Here is a 24,070-nt window from a genome sequence, read left to right as displayed (position 1 = left end):
CAATCTATTCACAGCAGCAGAAACAGAGTTTCCAATGTCATTCAGCTCCTCTGAAGTAAGAACTCAATTGTTTTTCTCTTTTTATGTATAATAATATTCATATTCTGCTGAACGTTGACCCGAGGAAAAAAAGGGCCATTTCAGAGCTGTCAGTGCAACGTCTTTATCTTCACTCTCCAAATGTTGGGGTCAGCCAAGACTTGACGCTCAGCAGACAATTCTCTCAAAGACCTAATGTGATTAATGGGTGTCACTTAAGAGGGGTGGGGTGGGGTTGAAAAAGAAAAGAAGTCATCCAAAGGAGATTGTTGCTAAAGAAAAGGTACATTGGCGGCACTTCATCAGCTCAAGCAAGAATTCAGCCCCCCTGGCTGTAGCTACGTGCTGTACAATGAAATGTTCAATGTCACTTTCAAAGTTTAAATACAGCTGGGGAATGCAACCTTCAAATGAGGTGTGGGCAAGAGTTTGCAACTAGCAATTAAAGCGCTTTGTGTTGTTAATGTTTGCCAGGTACATTAGGGAATAGTTTGCTCAAAATCCTGACATCACTGACAAAAAAATGCATTCTCTGGTGCAATTCCAACTTTGCAATATTGCCTCCATTTGCTCTTGGCCAATGGTGACAAGGTCACGAAAGTATTTTAAACAAAAAAAGCTGTGGAGTCAGTTCCCGTCACAGATGTCCTTGCTTGTTCTCCTCTTTCATTCTGCCGGCATTAACAGCCTCTGGAAAATTAAAGTATAAAGTTTAGATACAAGCAGGAAGACCGCCAAATGCCCACTTTACACCTGCTGTTAAAAAACAATGTTTATCTTGTTTCTAGATGTAGTCAGATTGTATTCACAGCTGGACACATATTTCTTATTCACTCATGAACAGCTGGTCACAAATGTCACTTCCTCTCCTCGTGTTGACACCACTTGAAATTTGTTTAGATGTTTTTCTTCTCATTCCAACAATATCCTTACGATCTCAATTTTTGAAGTATGTTGCTTATTAAAATAGCTGCCACATGTTTGATGCTTCTGCGTCTTGGTGGAATCTGCAGGCTAAGGGGTTCTTTTTGTTTCTTAAATGTGTATTGTGGAGGTATAGATGTTGTCATGTTCAAATATGCCATATTCTTATACCTAAATGAGTTATTTTTTAATGCAATCACTAAGGTTGTTAATGACAGGAAGGGCTATTTTTTTTTATAGTTGATCTACAGTAGGTGATCGCCTGCGGTGCCTCCAGTTGGAGAGACACCAAAGTGGAAGAACGAAACCGTTTGTAATTAATTTCAGATGCCCGATATTAAAAGTCGAGCATGGTCCCTCTGCTCATGCTTTACTAAACACCTGATGCTGAGAGGCTTTCATGTCTGTTCCTGCAAGCATTATGATTCTTACCCGGAATATGGATACTGGCTACTACGTGTGCAGGTGCGCCTTCAGCTCACGTGGTAGTCGGTCAATAAAAATAATTAAATGCATTTTATTTATACACTATGTATCGGCTATAGATCCAGATGTTTTCTCCTGGACGGACAGCTGTCAAAAACGTGATTAGGCTACTGAGCCATCACAACCACTGTTGTGGTCAGTAGATCCAGCGCTGCCATTGGTTTAAAACTTCAGTATTTTGTTCACTCTCTACCAACATATTTAAGGACTACTGACTAACTGAAGAAACTAAGAAACAACCACAATGTCCACTTGTTTCTTCTCGAAACATAATTAGTTATGTAATTGTCATCTGGAAAAACAACCCAACAGATTATTATTATTTTAGGAAAGTATTAGTTTAATAAGCTTTAATACTGACATTGAAGACTGTATAACTCTTGTTCAGACCTTGAACCCTGCAACGGATCAACACTGACATTACTTATTATATTACAGTAATATACAATATAGAACAGTAAATAAAATGCAAAAATAACAATAGGAAATGGAATGGGGAAACAAGCAGGTTATGTATCCTTAATGCTGAGCCATTCATACATCTATCTGAAGCGTTTGACTGATTTTATTACAGGCCTAAAGTGTGCAAAGTTGCAGGAAAAATAAATAGATAAGTGTTGAAAGATTCAGGGTTTATGCAGGGTTCACCAAGTCAAATTTCAATACCTTTTTAATACCACATAGACATAAAAAGAGGCCATAAAACATAACGGTGTAATATAGCCTGACTGACGTCGGGTTGTTGTAGCATGAGCTGCAGACTTATCAAGAGGCAGAGCCGCTTTCTTTTCAATCTCCTCACCATACGTCTCCAGGGGAAAGCTCTACTGACTGTTAACACATGCTCTTTCTCAACCTCGAGTAAAGACAAATAATTAGTTAATTACACTGTTTTGCTAAGAGAGCAACAGATGGAGCCATGGAGACTACCTGTACCCTTATATTCCTATTTATAACCCTTTTTATGTTTATCATTCTAATAATGAAAACGGCACAAAAAGATCAAAGTTGTCAAATGAAAACCACCATGAGAGGCATGTAGACAAACAATTTAAAACAGCCAAGTTCCTTCAAATGTGAAGAAAAAACAAATCTAAATCTAAAGTGCAGAGAATGTGTCTGAGCAGCGTACTGATTGGCCTCCTTATCTTAGATTGCAGGTGGCTGATTTGATGATGGAAAAAAGAGGAGTTGTTGCTACGTGTTTACTGTAATCTCAATTTGAATCTAACTCTTTAATCCATAGATATGACATCAGACTAATGCCAGGTCTTGGGCTAAATAATTCTAGTAAATAAAAACAGAACCCATGATGCAGGAATAGTCAAACATAGATATAATATTTAAAGAAATCTATATTAAACTTTAACATTACTTTAGCATGCAGGTAGTTCTTGACCAAATCCTGAAATTGAAATACTCTGGATTGAAATGATTAGTCGATCAACAGAAAATTCATCAACTATTTTGAAAACTGTTACTCGTTTGTCCGTACCAGCTTCTTAAATGTGAGGATTTTAAATTAAATATCGTTGAGTTTTGGACCGTAAACATGAACATCAAACCTAAACTATTTGATGGCGTCACCCTGGATGATGTAAAGTTTTCACTCTTCTCACAATATTGTGTCTGTTTATGGGAAAAAAAACAATCAATTAATCAACAATTATAATAATAGCAATCAGCTGCAGCCATGATTTCCACAGTCATGCCATAAACGTGATAACCGTCATTCAACAATGAATTTAAGATTATAAATCAATTTTCGAAGCGCCACATTTGCGGAGTGGTTACTGTGCATGCCATAACTGCAACGTCCCCCCCCCCCTCCCCCCCCTCCCCTCCCTATTTCTACTGTCCTATATCAAATAAAGGCATTGTTTTTACAAGTCAAACTCATAATTCTCAAACTTTAAATATACAATGCACTTTGCTCTTTCTATTTACCTGCAACAAAGTGTTCAGAATTTTCCGTGGTGTGACTTTGTGGCGTTTTCATAAAATCAACTTGTGCAGCATTGTGTTTAAAGAGCACAGAGGATGTAAAGCCATAAGTGCCAGTGTCGTGTCTTGTCCCTGATAATGTGAGGCATGAACAAACCACCCATATGTAAGAGAACAATGACACATGAAACATGTGGATGTATTAGTGTTATAGACCCAATGCTAGCATTAATCCAGGTTAGTTCCAAGCCCTTATTGGCACTTTGTGTCTATCTACCTACTGACCTTGCTGTGTGTGTGTGCCTCTAACCTGTATCTCAGCATCACCCAGCCTGTTTGCTGTTATCTATGTATGCTCCAGCCCCCTGCTAGCACACCTTCATTACTGCCCCAGATAGTGGCATTGGCAACTTGTCACTTGTATTGATTTCTCTTAAACTGCAATTTACATGGATATTTGTGGGCGTCCTGAGGGCAGGTTGCAGCCTGGTGGACAGCCCCGGCACTCCGCCCCCCCCCCCCCCCCCCTTTCTCTTTCTCTTTCTCTTTTTCTTCCTCTTTTCTTCCTCTTTTCTCTCCTCTGCCCCTCAGGCCGGGAGGAAATGTTTCCACCCAACAACAGAGCTCAAAGTGACTTTTCAATTTGACATCAGCAAACCGGCCATTGTGTTATTTCTGCAAATGCATTGTTTTGTTTTTTTGAACATCAAAAGTAAAAAGGATGATTGCTGCGGATGGTAAAGGATATGGGTTTTATGGAAAATAACAGCATTTTCAGGAAATGGAAGATTAGGCCCCAAACAAATGTGCAATTTTTTCCCCCTGTTCCGTCCCTGAATCTGTCACCAACACACACCTGACCTCCACAGTAGAGGCCCGGGGAATAAAACAATAACCTCTAGCTAGGAAAGCCACACATGCTTTCTGAAAGCCTTGACACTGCACTTTCACACAAAAATGCCAAAATGTTACAAAGCTTCAAACTGTGTGGCTGTAATACACTGTCAGGAGAGTTTTTGCCTCCCACGCTGAAGGTCAACTGCAACCTCCAATCAGGATTTTCAAAATAAGACACATTTGGTCACACATTTTGTAATTAGGAGGCTAGTATACTTAGAAAGCTGGAAGATTGAACATAATTTTACTCAAACACTATATCAAAGATGCATTTGATGTATGTGAGTTGGTATTGAGTGTGTGCTATTTGAATGTTCTGCATTTTAGAGTAATCTTCCTTTGTGGACTTGTCAGTGACTTTAGAACAGAGTGGAAAAAGAGGGAATTAATTTCAGATCCATAATCCTGCAAGAAAATTACAAATCCCAAATCTCAGAAGACAAACAAGGAGAGAGAAAAGAGAAGGATTCATCTAACAGAGGACTCTGTGTGGAGTGAAGAATTAGTTTTTCCCCTAATACCACACCCCCTTTTTTCTTTTAGCCTCAAGTTGGTGGTGAGTTTGCTGCAGGGTGGCATATAGGAAACAGTTTGCCAGTAGGAATAACCATAATCAAGTCCCTCATGCTGCAAAACATCACAACCTTCTCAACACCCTTGAGCAAGAATCCCTACTAGACTGACCTCTGATCCCCCCCCCCCCCCCCCCCCCCCCCCCCACCTTGGTGGAGGGCGGAAGATAACAAAATTCCCCTGCAGTGTGGAGGAAAAAGTGCGAGGAATAAACGTAAGAAAGATTTAAAAAGCAGCGGGTGAATAAGGGGTGTGAGTTGGTGGATGTCGCTGGTGATGTCACACCTCCCAGACAACCACGATTGGACCCTAATTAGAAAGCTCGGCAGCAAATAGATAGGCGTCCTGCATGATTGAATTCAAAGTGGCTGATGCCCAAATTTCTGCAGAGGCGCGGAAAAACTGTCTGAGAGGAGCGGAGTAGTATCAGTGCTGCTGAGAGCTGCCACGCTGCGCTGCAAACAGTCTCTCCTTGAGCGGGAGGGAGGCGAGCTGGAGTTTCAGAGGTGATACAGGAACAGCAAGACGCGCTCCCCCCTGGTAAAGAGGGATAAAAAAAACAAAAAAAAACCAGGCAGAGCGGAAAACATAGTCCGGGTGTACGTAAAACCCGAGGACGCTGTGTTATCAGAGAGCAAACGGAGACAAGTACAAAGGAGAGTCGAGCCGCCGAGTCCAAGTTATTCCTGCGCTTCGCACCGAAGGCTGCGCTGATGGCATCCGTACTTGGAAACAACAGCCGCGCGTCGGGGGCTCAGAGCGGCCAGGTTAAATGCAAGCTGAAAAGGAGAAGGAGGAGGCGGTCGAAGAGAAAAGGTACAACTTTACAACACTTGTTTCCTTTCTGTGTCTTTTCTTCCCAGTGTGAGCAGAGGTCGTGCGCACCTTGGCGGGGCATCGGAGCGCACGGCAGCCCGCTGTACCTGCGCTGCTTGTAGGCTCTGCTCGCTCCGCGGCGGCTTTAGTTCCCCACCTTGGAATTGTGAAACATTGAACATGAAGAAATAATTTCTGTTCAGATGTGCCGTCGGCTTTAAATGGCGCATTGTTTGTCTCCCTTTCAAAGTTTAGTTACTGCTGCGTTTACTGTGCTTAAAAAAGCCTCCATTGTCTCAAACACCGACGAGGACGATGACAAAATTAAACACATTTGCTTTAATACAAGTTTGAACGGATGCTTTTAAATATAAGCGGCTTGTTTTTCTTACTTGAATCCGAATTTGTGATGCAGGACAGACGTTGTCACCAAACCTCGTTTAACTTCCTCACTGATACAGATTTCTTCAATAATTTTAATAAGATTACTAAAACAGTTTCTATTAGTTTAAATATTTAAACTAAAGCATAAGCCATGTACCACATGCACTGGAATAAAACGAAGATTTGCAAGATTTATTTTAAAGAAAGCACTTAAATGTCCCTGTCATCGTTACTGTACCATAATAACATCCTTAAATTCAGTAGTGATATTCCTAATAATTTCTCAACTTCTTTCTTTTTCTGTCGTCTCCATATAAAACTGTTTTTGTCTCATTATAGGCTTGAACTTGCTGAACACTAAAAAGTCAAGTTTGGGAGACAGCTGTGGGCCTTCAGCAGGGAGAGAAAAAGAGAAGACGAATCTTATTAGTTGTCAAAACAATATTTATTTAGATTAGATTATTTTTTATTTGTCTGCATTTTTCCATTAAAATCACTGTTGAATAAAGTGGAATAGTTTCTATTGAAGAATGTGTATCAAGTCAGTGTACTAAAACTCATAGAGCAGACATACTATAGAATAATTAAGTATATCTGTCGTATCAAAATGGAAAAGCGTGCCGATCATCAGTGACTGAAACACAATAGGAATGCAGCATTTTCTCTTCAGCGGCACTGCAATAAATGCTGACCAGGGCTCATGGTAAACAAAACCCCCATGTAGTTTATGCGCTGCAACCTCGAGGAAGGTATACAGTTTCTCTGACATTTATGCTGTTTATGCTTTCACTGAAAAAACAAATAATTTCCAGCACTTTGACTGATCACACATTTCCACCTTACCACCTCTCACTTTCAGATTTTGTTATTTTGTCTATTTTTAAAATGGTCACAATTTACTATGGAGTGTTGTTCACTGTTAAACAATGTATCTGTGATTGCTGAGTAATTTTACACCAACTTATTTATTTTAGTGTCTCATAGTAAATGACATTTAAAAAAGATTATTTCAATATCTCAGTGAAAGCTTCATACCTAAAAGCTGAACTGCTTGTAAACAGGTTCTGCCTGCTTTATTTTTCTTGATTATTTCCTGAGGTATTTTGGCTACTTAGCAGTAGATTACCTAAACTGAAGCATCAAATGTTTATTTGCTCTGGCACAGGCCACAAACACTCAGATATGTTTTTTAAATTATTATTTTTTTTTTCACATTTTCTGCCATCTCCAAAAGAAAACAGAAGATCTAAAAAAAAATAATGACAATGATGCATATATTTTTTAAAATGAATTATATGTATAAGAGATGAGGACACAATGTGCTGTTTATGCTTGAAGATACTGACGTGCCACCCCATTGCATTGTGGAATATGGATGAACGAACGCTCGGAGCGTGTTGACGTATCCGACTGCAATTGAATGCATAACGAGCTTTCATAAACACTTTGCACTTGTCATCAAACTACAAACAGACAACTGCACCTCATTTCCATAACCTCTTGATTTTTAATAGCCCAAGTAATTGAGACAAGGGAGACAATACATAAAATATAGTGCTGAGGCAAATGTATTTACATAATGGAAACGACAGAATTGGTTCCACAACATTAAGCATTGCATATGAGTATCACACAAACGCGTACACATTAGCTGACAGGCCTTTTGCTGCGTGTTTCCGAACGGCTAATTTATCAGCGCTGCTGATTCACTCTGATAACACGGGACATTAGGGCCAGTTCAGGGACCGCTTGTAAATGAACTGTGTCTTTGGGAAGTGCTGATGGCCACTGACTCCTCCAAAGCTGCAGGAGGTGGACTGCTCCAGCAGCTGAAACACTCAGTCAGATCTATTCTTCCTGTTTGAATGTTTTGCTTTGAGGGTGGGGGGGATTCAAGTAACTCTCTGAAATACAGAATTTATAAATGTTTCCACAATTGAAAGACTTCAAACTTGACCACAAATTACGCAAAGCCGGACTGAGCGTTTTTTCTTTATCTTATTTTAATCATTTTTATCCTTCATCTCAAATGCCAACTGATCATCTTGAGATTCCACACAATTATTTTTATAGACTTTAAGGCATACAGTCACAGAGGGATTATTGCATGGCATTTGGGACTTAATCTCTTGAAAAGGCTACAGATTATTTGTAGATGGACTCACTAAAACCTGTGTATTCAAAAGCTTGTAAGCAGATTTCTCCCCCCCCCTCCAAACACCCCTTTGCAATAGTTTGGCTGTCGAGTGCAAAACAAATAAGTGCAAAATGAAGATTACAAGCAGGGATTTATTTGCTTGTATTTCTTGTCTCTCATGCTTTTCTCGGCTCAGATTTCCTGGTAAACATGTACTTTACTAAATTCATCAGCTGTGTTTTTAGCTCTCTCTGCTTCTCTTTACTCTGCCACCTCCTCGTATTGTTACAGCGCTCCTGTCAGCTCGGCATTGTGGGAAGTACACCTCGCCCTGAATTAGTTTGCTCTCGCCTTAACCACAGTGTTTGACCAGTGTCACCACTCCTAGAAGGATTCATGGACGTGCAGTATATTGCCTCTTAATTAATCACAGCCTTGTGATTTACGATTATGTCCCTTAAGGATGTCAGTGGTATAAATAAAATCCTTTCGGAGATGTGTGACAGTCCCGTGCAGGAACATCTGGGGGAATGTAGCAGATCTCCATTTCCCTTCCCACTTGTCAATCATCAGCATTACAGGATCTTCTTTCCTCTCTGCTATCTTAAACTGTGGCATATGTAAGACATAATACATATTCCTTGTCTTTTATCCACAATGCGTTTTGTTTTTTTATGAACAAAAATAAGCAGAGCAGAGATTTATAGGCAAACATTATTTTTTACAACCACACTTATCACCCTGTACTGTTGGCGTACAGTATATCAGCGTATCATCAAAAGCGCCCAGGGGGAAATGTGAAAAACACAGAGTGTAACATAATTTATGTAGCAATTATGGTTTACGCTCTCGTTCCTAGCGAGGTGGTGGCAGAGGGGTCGAGTGTGGGCTGTCGGGGTGGTGGTGAAACTTGAGGCAGGAGGTGGGTGGGGGGCGTACGGGGCAGGGCAGAGGACGAGGGTCATCGCCTTCCTCATGTTTTTTGAGCGGAAAGGAACCACGGGCAAAGACGTGCGCGTGACGGACAGGTGGATCGGCGTCGAGCCCCACGGTGGTCTCGGAGTAATGCTCCGACTGTCTGACGTGCAGCTGAAGAGAGGAGAGTGAGAGGAAGCTCTTGTTATTCACGGTCATCCTCTTCCCTCTTTACGCCAATGATGCTGATACATGGTACATACGAGGTGAGGGCAAAGGTCAGAATGGAGAGCCAGGGCCGAGCAAGACAGAACCTCCATTAGGATTTTAATGTTTTTATCAATCCAAAGTGTGTGTGTGTGTGTGTGTGTGTGTCCAAAAAAAATGTTTTTATTACTAGTTGCTGCATGTGAGACAAAACATAATGTCCAAAATGTCATTTATTGTAATGTATTAAGAAACAACACAAATAGTTTTATTTAGTTTGATGCATTTCATGGATTTTCTTTTTGCCCAGCCTTTAGATTAGCATGGCATTTAAAGTGGCTGAAGAACAGCTGTGATAGCAGTGGAGCAGCATTTGAAAACTAATATACTGCACAAAATAGCTACCTCGCTATCTGTCAGATAACAGAGTGCATTGTGGTCACATGGTAGCCGTCATAGACTGCTAGACTACCAGGAAAAATGATTGTTTTTGGCCAATAGTTCTGTCTCCTGCTGCTTTCTTTGTCGACTGATTTTAAAACCACTTTCAAATGATGCTAATATTGGCATTCAGCCTGATGAGATACATCTTTGGAGGGGAGTTTGTAATTGTAATGAAGTTATGTTTAAAGTCCTTTTTTATGAGGGGTTAATGCTTTTTTGTCAAGTTAAAGTAAAATTGCAGTTACATAGTGTTTTAAGCAGTAATACAAAGAAAAAATTGCAAACTTAGGAAATGGGTCTCTTTTATATACAGTACAATTTCCACACGGTCTCTGCCAGAGCCTGAATAATGGCATCAATAAAAAGCTAGATGTGCGTAATAAAAGAAAGTAAAAATAGTCTGCTCAGTGCCAGATAATACTGCATTGAAATCTCATTGAAAAATAGTTTAATTCAAGCTACAATGGTATAAACAGTCCAAACACTGTGTGTGGAGTCTGTTGTTCATTGTGGTGCTGTGCAGTTCAGATGAAAATGAGAACTGCGATGTGGAAGAGGCTCATCCGCGTCTGGCTCTTATTTCATTCATTCTCAAGATATATTTTTAATCTAACCTGGTTAGTAATGTCAGTGTCTCTAGTTTGTCTGTGTTTGGTGCAAACCCAGTGCCACAGCACCTGTAAACCTGCACATACGCATTGTGATGGTACAGTACATTATCTGCTATGGCCTAGATTTACATTCAGAATCCATTCATAAATAAAGTGTGCAGCAACACACAGACAGGTAGAGGACTTAAATAAATGTGCATCTTGCTCGCCACTTTCCTAATGTAGGTTTATTCACAGCGGGGTGGAGGTGGGGGATGGGTTTGTTTCTGGTTATGGAACACAGTAGTCACCGGTGCTGGTTTCCATGTTGGGACAGCCCAATGTCACACAGCCGATGTGTAGTGGGAGGGAGGAAGAGATATATTTCACAGATGTAAAGTCTAATTTTATCCCTGAAACACTTCTGTCACATTTGTTTGTGTTTGTGCTGATAACCGCATTAAGAACTGCGACAAAAAACACCGCTGGCATTTATGAGGTTAATGAAGGTCAGCGCCAGTGGCACTGGCGCGGCGCTTTTCAGTGTGTGCATGCATGGCTTTGTGAATTTACAGGCGCTTCCTGATTAAGGCTAGCGATGGAGGAGTCGGCGGTTTAGGACACAGCGTCCTCTAACTGACTGAACGTTTAGCTGAGGGAAAAAAAAGGTTATTACTACTGACTGTGCTCTCTTGAGGACAGCTGATAAAATGACCAAGGAAAAGGAATAGCACAACTTTAGCACATTAGCATAATTAGTAATTATCTCGTAATAGTCCCTCTTGGCTATATGGAGCTCGGCAGTAAGAAATTGTACTTAAAGTTCAGGCACAGAAAACAAATTCTATGCCAAAATGTCTCAATAACACGCTGCTGCTGAGAGTTGTGCTGCTGTCAGGTTGTGGAGAAAATGAATCACAAGTATCAAAGCACAGATGCAGATAAAAAAAGAAAAATTCAGAAGGTGACACTTAAGTTAATTAGTCTATTGTTTGATGACTCCCACAGTTGAAGAGATAAAGGTATTACTCGCATCACAAATAACTTGTTGCTATGATGACAAAACACAGACATTAATTTGAGTTAGTTGTGTGTTGCGCTCCATCAATCTGTCCACAACAGCTCTCACAACATTAACTACTTTAGGGGAGACCTTTGAGAACTGTACTGCAATATAGTTTAACGACGCTAATGTGTGTGTGAGTGCAATGGGAATTATGCTCCAGAGTGTATCAGATGGTGTATTAATTTGTTTGCATGCATGCGTGTATTAGCACAGATTTGTCTGGGTTTTCCCTGTGTGGGTATGTGCACGGTACGAGCTGGTGCGCTGCCGTTCGCAGCGAGCTGTCAGTCCTCATAAACAAAGATGTGGTGCAGCAAGTCAGCAGCATTATCCCTTCCTGTCAGTGTTTGTGTGTCTGCAGTCTACTAGACAACACAACATGAAAGAGTTGATGGTGTTAAAGAGACTGGAGCTGCCTCATAGCAACTCTCAAGAGTTTTTTGGACGCAAGGAGTCAAGTCAAAGCGTAGCTCTTTAATGCTGTTTGAATCACAGCTCCAATAATGACTTTTTATTACACATGTGTCAGATGTTCAGTGAACGCATCACAACAGTTCTAACTTTATGGCAACACCTTTAACTGGTATGTGGTTTCTTTGTTTATTTACCATCTACTGCAGCAGCTCCCAACTTATTTTGAAACATGGCTACAATGCATTGATTATTCGGACCATCATTTTTTTAATGAATCCATCATTTGGTCTATAAAATGTCAGAAAATAGTTAGAAATATTGCACAGAGCACAAATTGATTTCTGTAAACATCTTGTTTTACAATTCAGTTTACAAACATGTAAGACGAGAAAAAAAAAAACTGGATCCATCAAATATTTGTCATTTTTGCTTAAAGTGACAAAGGATTTGAAAAAGGGTTATTTATTTTCTCTCAATAGACACATTGATTAATTGATCAATGGTTTCAGCTCTGCTTTGAATCAATGTGTGTCTGAGTTGTAAGCAGTTCAATCAAAAAGTGATTTTCCCTTCTCAAACTGATGCAGTGAAGTGTTTATAAGGGCCTTATATGATGAGAAAAAAAAAGATATTAAAATAGAAAGATAATTTAGTGCTGAATTTTGTTTTTGTTTTGTGGTTATAATAAAGTTATTCAACAAAGATACAATGGGAAAAGCTGTCAATCTTTGTATTATTAATGCACCAACCCTGCTTAAAATCATGTTCAGTTCCCTTGATAGAGACCTGATGATAGATAATGCTGCATATGCATTTTCACTACTGTCTTCTCTTTGATGTTCAATTCTATTGTCTTTTTAGGGAAACCTATACAGTACAGGTGACATTATTATTATTATTATTATTATTATTATTATTATTATTATTTTGCCTAGAGTTGTGTACAGTCTTTTCCTCTCCGGCTTTAAGTCCCAACAACCTACACAACCCCACAACCCTTATGAAGCCTGGGAGTCGAAAGGGTTCAGCAATTTTAGATAATAAGAGCTGGACTAGAAAGAGGACTTAGTTTAGAAAGATTTTATTATGAAAAATCAACTGTAAAATATAAAGCGGGGACATGCCATCCTGTCCCCCGTTGAAATTACGCCCCTGATTGGCTCCAAATGTAAAAGAAAATCAACTTGTCATGCATGTCTTGCATAATGACAGCCAGCTACAAATGGACACATTAATTGTCCAGTAAAGGCTTTATCTACATATTTCACAAAATCAAACCTCAGTGTAACTGTTGATTGAAGGCAGCTGATTTTTATTTAATTTTTACTATTTTAGCATGCCATCCGTAAAAGCTCTCGCATCTAATCTGAAGTCCTGCCAACATTGTGGAAGCACCCCCCACATCATGGTGGCAAAACATTTCTCCAGTTTATGATCCTAATTAGCTCTAACTGTGCCATCATCCCTGAGTCATCATGCCTGGAGAGTGGCCAGATCATTTGACGGTCCACAGTTTCACACTTTCTTTATCCCTCTCCTCTCTTTCTTCCCCTCTTTTCCTCTCTCTTTCTTCATTTTATTCCCGTCTCTCGTTTCAGCAACACACACTCTGTTATTGTCCTCCGGCTCTCTCGTGTGTATTCACAGCACGGTAGCTGCTACTGTGAAAAGGGACATATTTCATAAGCAGAAAATAGCTAAAGAAGGTGTAAGAATTTGTGCACCAAAAAAAGCTTCTTTTTTTTTTTTTGCTTTTTTACAAACTCAGCCCAAAATACAGTGAGTCAGCCATGAAAGGTGTTTAGCTGCCATTTGAGTGCATTTAACAATTAAGTCACAAACGCATAAATGCCTTTAGACAGCATCTGATCTGCTGGCAGACTCTGCCCTGTTGACTCTGGCTGACTTAAACCTTTGCACCGATGTCATGCTTCAGCCACATGACAGCACAACTACCCCGTCTGCTGTGCTGACATAGCAAAGTTAACACTGATACCCCGCCTCATATGGAATAATGAAATTGGATGAAGCAGCTTAACCGTGCGCCGTCCCTTCTCTAACCATCAGACTGGGTGCCTATTTGAGATAACGTTAATGAAGGGGACTTTAGCCAAGAATAGACACGTCTTATTGCTGGAGGGGGGGCGGGCGATGAGGAGGGGTGGGGCGCTAACAGCATTTATTTCCATTAATAAGATGGAGCGTTTTACAAGAGGGCCTCTCTTGAGGGCTCTCTCCGGAGGTCGGAGAGAATCTTACACCTTAACAACCCCCAAACGAGTTCATTTCACCAAACGGGCGCGTAGAGACACACTGCAGCATGTCTTCTCTCAAAGAAACTTGTCTTAACCTTGACTTGGCTCCGCACAACTCAGGCCGAGTTGGACACTCAATCACCATAATCACAGCTGTCCATCCTTGATATTTCTTTTTTAGGTCATTAATATGAATCTGAGAAGCTGGTACCTTTTGCTTTGTCAGCACTGTAGCATGTTTTTTCTTGGATGACCAGATGGGCAGAAAGTGTGTCATCATAATGAGTTGGCTTCTTTGCCAGAAATACTGATGTTACACTTTACATGTAAGTAAGTTTGTTAGCCGGGCATGCTAAAGTTAACATCTTGTTGAGAGGATATGAACACTGTATTATTTTGCTCTTGTGTTTTTGGTTTTTGACTGGCTGAAAATAAAGACACAAATCATCAACGTCTACTGAGAATCTCTCTTGCGCCAAATCTTTGCACACCTGTCCAGTTTGTGGGAGTTGTGCCTGGTTACAATTGCTAAGATATGATTGGCCAATCATCACTGTTCGGAGGAGAGGTTGAGAAAACGGTCACTTGTGTCTTTATCTATTTGGTAATATCCTCATGACGATTACAGCATTATATGATAAGTGGTAAGCATTATGGGTAGCAATGTATTATCTCTGTGCAGTAAAGAGGCCTCTCGCTGTATGAGGGGTCAAGAGCAATCTGACCAATTGAGCAATTCATCTTCTTCTGAATGCAGTTGATTTGTAGTAAAAGGTAAACAGGTTTCATCCAGTGCATATTAGATCCACGTGGCTGATGGAATTGCCTAATGGCAGATTAGTGCATTGATAATGATGATCGCACACATGTGAGCCTCCTGGCTGCTTCATTATTCTGCTCACATACGAGCATTAAATAACAGTCTTCGCCCTACAGTAAATCCTCTCTCATCCATCGATTCCAGCATCCTTTAGGGGCTCCTTCTAGGAGAGACCGACAGGCTTATCTTGCAAATCCTTTAAAAGGTATTTAAAATCTTTGCCTGAGTTCTGAATATTACCAGAGTCGGACAGCAATGGGCGAGATGAAGTTTCGTATACCTCCGGGCCGATCCGTGCGATATGTGAAGTCCTGTTTTCCAACTTTCTTAACAGTCACACAGCGTGGTGTTTGTTTTTCCCCTTTGCTGCCCTGATTTTGATTTGTACAGCTTGAAGTGGTGGAGCGTAATAGATGTGTTTGCATTTGCCGAAAAACTGAGAGTTCCAATCACTCATCCATTGACTTTGATAGCTCAGAGTCTATTTGGCCTTGCCCAGATAAGGCCTGAGTATACATTGAGTCGGATTCAGTTGAATTGTTTGTACACGCATGGTGCTTTGGCATTGGTCTGCTTGGATTGGCTTTGGCATGATGGAGAATTTTATCCCCAACCGCCCCCCTCCCCTTCGTGTACCTCACTGACAATTCCACAGTGGTGCTTTGGGGCTGGAGCTGTCTGTGAAGGGTGTGTAGAACCAGAGGCTACGAATGTTGCCTTGCGTAAAGGACAAAGAGGGACGATGCCTCTGGGTGGAAAGAGTCCCTGAAATTCTGGCACAGATGAACCTACATAACTACCATTCCTAATTTAGACACGAGACATATTGTGCAATTCCACACAAGTAAAAACATCCCAATGTCAGTGTCTCAATCAGACCTTCTGTAGTTATGGTCCTCTAAAAACATGGACGTGTGGATAGTTTTATGTTTCACATTGCGATGTTAAACACTGTTCATTCTCAATAAATGTCATACATTGTCACCCGTTTAGTTAAGTATATTTGTTTTGGATAAAGTTTAATAGGTATTACTTTTACCTCCATGATCTATTTTAGGCACCTTTTACGACTTGACAGGAGCTTTTATAGTGAGCGATTATGTGCTGTACTTAATGCTAACAAGGTTTTCATATCAAATTAAAAGGTGATGACGTGTCAATGTTGTGTTCACAACTTGTCTCTACTGCCCCCGAGTGTTCAAACACATCAGTAATTACAGGCTTGACAGTAACACAACTTTAATTTCGACTCAGTTTAGACTTTATTTTTAACGTGTGGGTCAAACATGGATCATTTATTATTTGACTGGATTAGGTACATAGTTAAAAATAATATGTACTTAGTGTATTTCGTTGGCAGCTTAACTTGTGTTTATACTAGGGCTGTCGAATTAACGCGTTCATTTCGATTAATTAATCACAGAAAAAATAACGCGTTAAAAATATTAACGCAGATTATCGCGCTCCTAGATGCCCCTGACTTTTGGTCACAGAGCACGGAGCTCTGACAGCAAATATTGTTATATGCGATTAATCGCAATTAATTAATCACAAAGCTTGTAATTAATTAGATTAATTTTTTTAATCGCTTGACAGCCCTAGTTTATACATATGAGAAGTATAAATGGCAGTGGAAAACAGCTAAACATGTAAAATGAAGCAATCTAGGCAGTAAACTGATAGATATAGAAGCTTTGCGTTACACCACTAATATCTACTTTACAATATGCTTTGAATCTTGTATTTAAAGAGACTTTCAGTTCATATATCTGCACATATACTGTATGTGTGTAATAATGAGTTAAATGTATTAGAACGTTCAAATGGGTTGGTGCTTTCCTGAAAGACGACATATTCCTAAATGTCCAGAAACAATAATAGAAATGACACTAATCTGTTGTGCTGTTCACATAACAGGGTTCCCTCACTAAAACAACTGCCCGGGTCTAAGCTGAAATCAAACTTGTGCTGCAGTAAACTCGGTGTGGCCCGGTGGTTTGCAGCGGAAGGGGAGAATAGCAACTGGGTTTAATGATAATAGCCCTGACGATAGCAATGATAATCCTCCTGCTATTCCTGCTGACTGCAGAGAGCCCGCGCTTTGTTCTACGCTCCCCCTATTAGTGTGATGGAGCTTCATTTTAATTTGAATGGACCATCAGTTGGATAAGGAGAGAAGTGCTCGCCCGTGTACGTGTGCAGACTCGTGTGGAAGAGTTGAGCATGGAGAGTAAAACGTGCACATCAATGAACACACACACAGACACACACACACTGTCGGTGCTCTCAAACAAAGACACAACAATAGAAAAGTGCCCACAGGTCAATGTGGTGACCTGTCTGGGATGCAGCTATTATCCTCTTGGCACCTGTTCCAGGGGAGTTTCTTCTAACTGTCAGCCACAGCTAAGGCTTTAAGATGGCAGACGACGAAGAAGACTTCAAATAACACAGGCAGCCAGCAGACACATGGACAGGGAGCCTTGTTGCTCTTTTAGGTGCTATTTGTTTCAGGAGCTTCGAGTAGAAGAAACATTAGTGCATTTATTGAACAATTAACCAGATTGGATAGATTGCGAAATTGGGATGTCTACTGTAATTTCCACATTTAGCCTAATTTTGTTGTTCATTTGACCCAGAAATGGACAATTGAGTCTATTGGTTCTCTGGATTTTTAAAGGCCCCAAGAGAGGCCTTTTACAAATGAAGTGAAGACCCTGCTTATTCATCAAAAATAAATTGGAGATCTGATCTCACCTGGCAAGGGAAATTGGTTGGACAAATTGCAATGAAAATCTGTACAAAATAGTTGACGTGAAGCCTGTAAAACGTTGCAATATTTAGTGTACTGTATCTAGTATGTACTGTAAAACTCTAAGTTTAGATCCTCACTCAGACAAATATTTGTTCTTGTTTGACCTTGAGTTTGTACTAGTTCCCTGTGGCACAGTTAGTTTGTACACATCCTAGCCTGGTGTTGAATTGGCAGACCATATAAACAAGGCTCAGCCCTGGCTCGCTCTGTGTGGGTAGTTTGTCATAGCTGTGACTTCAGGGCTATCTAAATAGCAGCAAGCGAGTGCGTTCATCATCACATTCATCCTTAGCAGGGTGAGAGATGGATGCCCGACCAATCCACCAGGTCATGAGTTATCATCCAACAGGGGCTGCTGGTTCATACAAAGGTCAAAGGGCTATTTGTCTTCAGGCAAGTATGCCTGTCTGCTCAAGCCTTCTGCTACAAACACACACACACACACTCACACACACACACACACACACACACACACACACACACACACACACACACACACTCACACACACTCCTAAGGATTGCAATTCCTGCATGCATTTATTATTTTACTTTATTTTTCATGCTGCCATGTTTTATTTTCTATGTCATAGTTTGCAAAGATCACACATTCTGTCATTTTTCAGTTGTGCTAAAATATACTCCATGTTTAGTGGCATTTACAGTCATCATAATCCCATTTTATTTTTGTATTTAATATTTGTTTTGCTTTTTTATACTCACTCAAGTGTTTTAACAAAATCTCCAATGTCTTAGAACATTTGCATATTTGTTCTTTTGCTGTGAATTCGATGAGAAGATCATGACCACGGTTTGTATGCTAAATACACACATGAGAGAAGCAGGCTACTAGCTTAGCTTAGTTTAGCATACAGACTCGAAGCATAGGCGAACGGCTCGTCTGGCTCGGTCTACGGTAAAAATAAATAAATAGATAGTTACAACACGTGACTCACTATAAAACATTTTACATTTCTGTCCTGATGAAACATATTAGATTTAACATGTTAATTAGTAAACTTTTAAGTTTGGGATTTTAAGAAATACGCTCATTCGCTCTTTGTACAGATTATAACGGACGAGATATAACCTGTTAATTAGTGAATAAATAAAGTAGATGCTGTATTTTCTATTTACAACAATCAATCAAATGAATTCAACACATGGTTCTGTTTATGTTCCTTATTTCTTATTGTGCATTAACAGTGATTTTTGCAGACGACGTCACTGTCATCATATTTAACAATCCTGTATTAACAAAGACAATAGGACAGTAGCCTGCACCTTTTTCCATCCAAAGGCACTGCGACACCTCTGTTGTACATTATTGTTGATGGCACACGGATATTACAGAGAGCAGGAAGTGGGGCAGAAACCAGCAGATGTAAATCAAACACTTTTAATCCAAGTTAAGCATCATCACACCGTCAAACCCTACTCATTTACAACAAGTATTATTGGTTAGGATAATTATGGCACCACTTCTGCACCACTTTTTAACTATCAATAGGACTGTAATGAGAACAATAATAAGAACGTTTTAATTTTTTTCAATATGAAGGAACAAAACATCCACACATAAACAGATTAGCTTTTAGCATCACCCACAGACCTCCTGGCTGCGAGCTGGAGCAGTGTTATGTAATGAGTCAGAGGGCATATGGATTGGCTCTTTGTTAAAACCAGAGAATGCATTATCATTAGTCTGGCTACTGTAAAGAGCCAGCCAACCCTGAATGGCGAATAGATTCATTGTCTTTCATTTCCACTCATTAGACTCCTTTAATGAAGACTGGTTTGCTCCTAGCAAGAATTTACCTTTGTAACAGGAGACACTTAACTCAGCCACTAACATCACCTGCTCAGATAAGATAAAATAACATGAAACTTTAATGATCCCTCAGGGGAAACTGGAGTGTTGCAGCTGCAGCTTCTTATAGACGATATAGTGAAGAAAAATATGATTATCATATGAATATAGCCGAGTGGGGAGTATTAAATGAGCCAAGACTAGCAATTTGAACATTAAACATGTTAAATAGGCATAGATAAATACAATTACAAAACATGGTGAATGATTTCATTACCATGGTGCGCAAAATAACACCATAAACACCAAATAAAGAAATATGCTGTGTCTACGATGATTCAAATAAAACACATTGTACATGACAGAAGGGAGTTTTTTTTACAGTTTAGGTTTTTTTAAAAATACAATTTTATGATGTGTATTAGACATTTATCACATAATGCACATTTCTAGGGTTAGGATTTAAGATGTAATATAATATACTGATATCAGTTTGACGTGTTTTACAGTCAATGTATGAATAGAAATGATAGTAAGGCATGTAATATACAGTGTCTTATGAAGCATTTACTAGCTGTTAGCATGCACAGTAGGTTTAAAACTGTTAATGTACGTAAAGCTACTGACAATGAGTGTATATATGAAACATGAGGGAATGTGCTTATAAATGCTAAAAGTGTTACCAAATGTTTTCATGAAGGAGCCATAAACAGTTTAAAGCAACACGGTGTTTGATACAACGCAGGCGGAGAGCTTCATGCATCCGTCAGGATACGTGAAGTCAGTATGAAATCACTGCAGCAGAATTTTAAAGTTGTGTGTGTGAAAGTAGCCCAAGGAACTTAACAGAAATAATCAGACTTGCCTCCAGTCCTCCACACACCTGCTCGTCGTCGACCAGCTTTTTTTGTGCCAAGATGGTTATCTGATCCTTATTGGCTGCGCACTTGGCCAAACTGCAGCGATGCCCATTATCACGCTTTAAGCAGGTGCTGAGACGTATCGCTCCTTGATCACAATGCAGATTTGCGCCCGAGTGCACGTCGAGCAATCCATTTTTCAATTTGGTCTCCTGCCTGAGATAAATTAACAGATGTCAATTGATTGTTTTCTTCCTGTGCAACTGTGAACCTTGTTTACACCTGACAGCCAGGGTGTTATACCTGAGTGGCTGTTTGAGACGAAAGCACGTTACAATTAGCCTTCTTTTAATTGGACTGACAGTTGGCAGGAGACTTGGTAGGCAGTTACTTTGACATGTTTTTACTTTTCTTACCTCTTTGTTAGGCTAATCGACAGATTGCTTTGTGATAGATGAGCTGTTGCAGTGAGATAGAAAGCCTGTGTAATAATCACACTTACACATGTGTGTACACACACACACACACACACACACACACACACACACACACACTTCTAAATTGTATCCCATTGCTTTATTATCAATGATATAGCATGTGAATTAAGGACTTTTCTTTCACTGTATGCCTTAATCACACTAACGACAGCACAAAGACTTGATTGTCACTCATCATCCCCTGGAGCCTCAGACTCGACTTGACGCGATCGCAGGGCCCCCCAGTGCTTTCACAGCCATCTATGTTCGCCAGCTGGTTATTATTGCTAAAAATACGCTTTTAAAACTGGTGTAGCCTAGCACTATCGCACACTAATGACGGGAGTCAAGTGGCGCGCGGCAGATATGCCCTCACATGTGCGCTGTCACAAGCCATTTAATTGAACTTGAGAAAATGGGAGCCGGCACTGTTTTGCTCTAAGACCCCCCCCCCCACACACACACACACACGCACCCCTTCCCTCCCCCCTACAAGTCGTTATGAACTAATATGCCGTCTTTATTGCCATCATCTCAGTGATCATGATAGTTTTCCCATAGAGATGTTCAGTTATTATCTCCCCTCTGTTCCCTGTTCAGGCTATATTCACTGTTCTGGATGGAAAGAAAACACAATGCACAGTAAAGATGACCAATTGTTTAGATGTTAGCAGATATCAAACAAACTTACCTTTTATAAAGTACCTCTGTTGAATTAATGCCACAGCAAAATAAGTGATTTATAGGCGATATGGAACAAGTAATAGTATTTAGTACTAATTAGTATATGTAGCTTGCTAACATTGTGTAAATGGTAAACCTGGTAAACATTATACCCACTTATAGAGGAAGCAAGCAGAGCACAACATTAGCACCAGTTACCATGCCTGTAAAGTAAGTACACTTGCATCACTCACCAGCTAATAACAATGTTAATCTATTGAGTGGCTGTTAAAATGTGAACATTCACTGGTCATTTGACTGGTGGACAAAAAAGTTGATACCCTGATCATTTCGCTGTCCTTCCTCTCTCTTCTAATGGGAGTTGTCAGGAACTCTGAAAATGTCGGCTTCCTTTGAACTTAAAGGACAGAACCTCTTTCTGTTTTGTGCTACATAGTAATATTACATTTTACCTGCCAAATCCTACAAGTATCTCATGGTGCTGGCTTGCTTGCAGTAGTTATTATGCGTTATACATTAAAAATTATGATTTAATTCGCTTAAGGTGCTCAGTATAGCATCTTGAAGCAAGTTCCATTGAGGGAGAACAAACTTAAGGTTTTGTCAAAGCTGCACCTGCTGGGCAACACTGCATCCTGCTTTTAGTTATAATAACAATGCATTCCCATAAGTAATGTTTCGTGTTCCACCTCCTCCAGAGGGAGGTCAGAGGTCAGCGCCAGCTTCAGAACAAGAGCTCCAGACCTGGTAGCGATTCAGTGTCTTGTTCAAGGACGATTGCCAACACAGAGGGGAGCTTGGATTTCTCTACTCTCTACCAGACAAGCCAGAAAGCCCACAAATGTCCCATAAAGCCAAGCCATTGTCTCGATAATCCCACCTGCCTTTCAAGTGGTTAGCCATCCAAGTCTGTGAGCATGTACCCTTCACCACTGCTGGGAACCTGGGTGTGCTGCCTCCGTGTCGAGGGCTCCTGCAAAGAAGCAGAAAAAGAGTCCAGAGAGGGTCTGTTGGGAAGCAGGAGGAAAGTGGAGCAGTGTTGGGTCGCACATGGCGACTGCGTAGTGGGAGGGGTGGGACCGGATGATAGATGGAAAATGAGGGTGATTCCCAGGGAACTGTGTGTGCCCCTGTTCATGTGTAGAAGACAGCGAGACAGAGTAGAGGAAAATGAGCACATGGCAGTTTGTGAGTGAGTGTGTGTGTGTGTGTGTGTGTGTCTATAAGTGTCTGACAGTCGGGACAGCTGCCAGTGCTGGTGTCCCCCAACTCAGAGGTCAGCGGCAGGTATCGCACCTGAGCAACCTGAGGGTAAATGCAGCCCACGCATTAAAACAATACAGAACAGGTGTGTGGGAAAGAAATGGAGAGATGGTGAAAGAGGGTTGGAGGGTGGATGATTGAGCAGAGGATGAGAAGAGGGGTTAAGCACCGGGGTGACGAGCTCTCCCGGTTTAGATAGCGACTGTTTGATGGATGAAGAGGAGGAACTGAAGAGAAGGAAAAGAGACTGGCTGATTAAGTGTACAGGAAAAGGCAAAAGGCAGCTTGGATGTGGCATGCTTTTGATGTGCTCACCTTTTCAGTGTCTATGAAGGAAGCAGTCGTAACAGAGGAAGAGCGTCTCCAGCCTGTGTACTTCTCAAGGTCCATTGAGTGCAATTACACAGAACAATAGAGACAGCATGGTGCTAGTTGACTGTGCTAAACACTACTCCTCTATGACACAAGAGGAGGCAGAGTGGCTGAGCCGGATCAAGATGCGAAGCCTCTACCAGCTCCTTTGTTCTTCCCCTGTTGTTTCTTTCATACAAGTCGGCGCTGCGGCCAGGAAACGAGGAGGATGGCGGGATTATGTTTGGCTGATTTGAGGCCAATTGCTGGTTTCGCCGGAGCGTCAGATGAGAGGAGGAGGGAATGTCAAAGAGATGCGAGTGTCAGTGATTATTAGAGGGTTGGGAGGGCAATGGAGGGAGAAGACTAAAGCTTCTCCTTGCTGGGTCTCAGCTTGAACATGACAGACACAATCTCCCTCACACGCGCTCTGCCTGGCTGGTGGTTGGGCTTCAAAGTGGGTGTTCTGGGTTTTTTGGCGAAGCCTGTGGTCCCCTGTGAAAGTCTGCTGCGGCTGCTGTTGTGACAGTGTGTCAAAATTAACACTCAGCTGGAAACTGTAACTGCTGAACATGTGGGAAACAAAACACTGAGCTCAGTACATTTTGCTGGTGGCTTGCGTATGTTATCTATTGCAGGGGTCTTCAACGTTTTTCAGGCCAAGGACCCCCAAACTGGTGTAGCATGGAGCAGGGACCCCGTGCTTCAAACGAAGGGGGTTGCTGTCTGAGTTCTGTGCAATGGGGGGTGGGGAGGATGTGTATTTGCAAACCCCCCTGCAGTACCCCCGGACCCCCTGTTGAAGACCTATGATCTATTGTATTTCTGGGTGATTCACCTACACAACTTGGACACGTATAAAAAAAAAAGCTAAAGGGAAGACAGTGATACACTAACTCTAGA

The 24,070-nt window shown here is 40.9% G+C and overlaps 1 protein-coding gene across 7 annotated transcripts in view; it reads left to right on the top strand.

Annotated features, from left to right (window-relative positions):
- The window catches only part of adarb2 (adenosine deaminase RNA specific B2 (inactive)), a 210,574-nt gene that overhangs the window by 42,169 nt on the left and 144,335 nt on the right, over window positions 1-24,070 (top strand). Inside the window, exon 1 of one of the 7 annotated variants that reach the window (XM_029457348.1) lies at window positions 5,252-5,679. The exons of the other annotated variants lie outside the window; for them this stretch is intronic. Coding sequence (XP_029313208.1) covers window positions 5,577-5,679 — 103 coding nt within the window. The 5' untranslated portion in view covers window positions 5,252-5,576. Of the gene's footprint in view, window positions 1-5,251; window positions 5,680-24,070 lie in introns of those variants that run through there. 7 annotated transcript variants of the gene reach the window in all.

This window comes from Cottoperca gobio, chromosome 20 (assembly GCF_900634415.1).
Source record: "Cottoperca gobio chromosome 20, fCotGob3.1, whole genome shotgun sequence".
NCBI lineage: Eukaryota > Metazoa > Chordata > Actinopteri > Perciformes > Bovichtidae > Cottoperca > Cottoperca gobio.
Note: the sequence above shows the minus strand (reverse complement) of the source record. Positions and strands in the feature narration are given on the sequence as shown.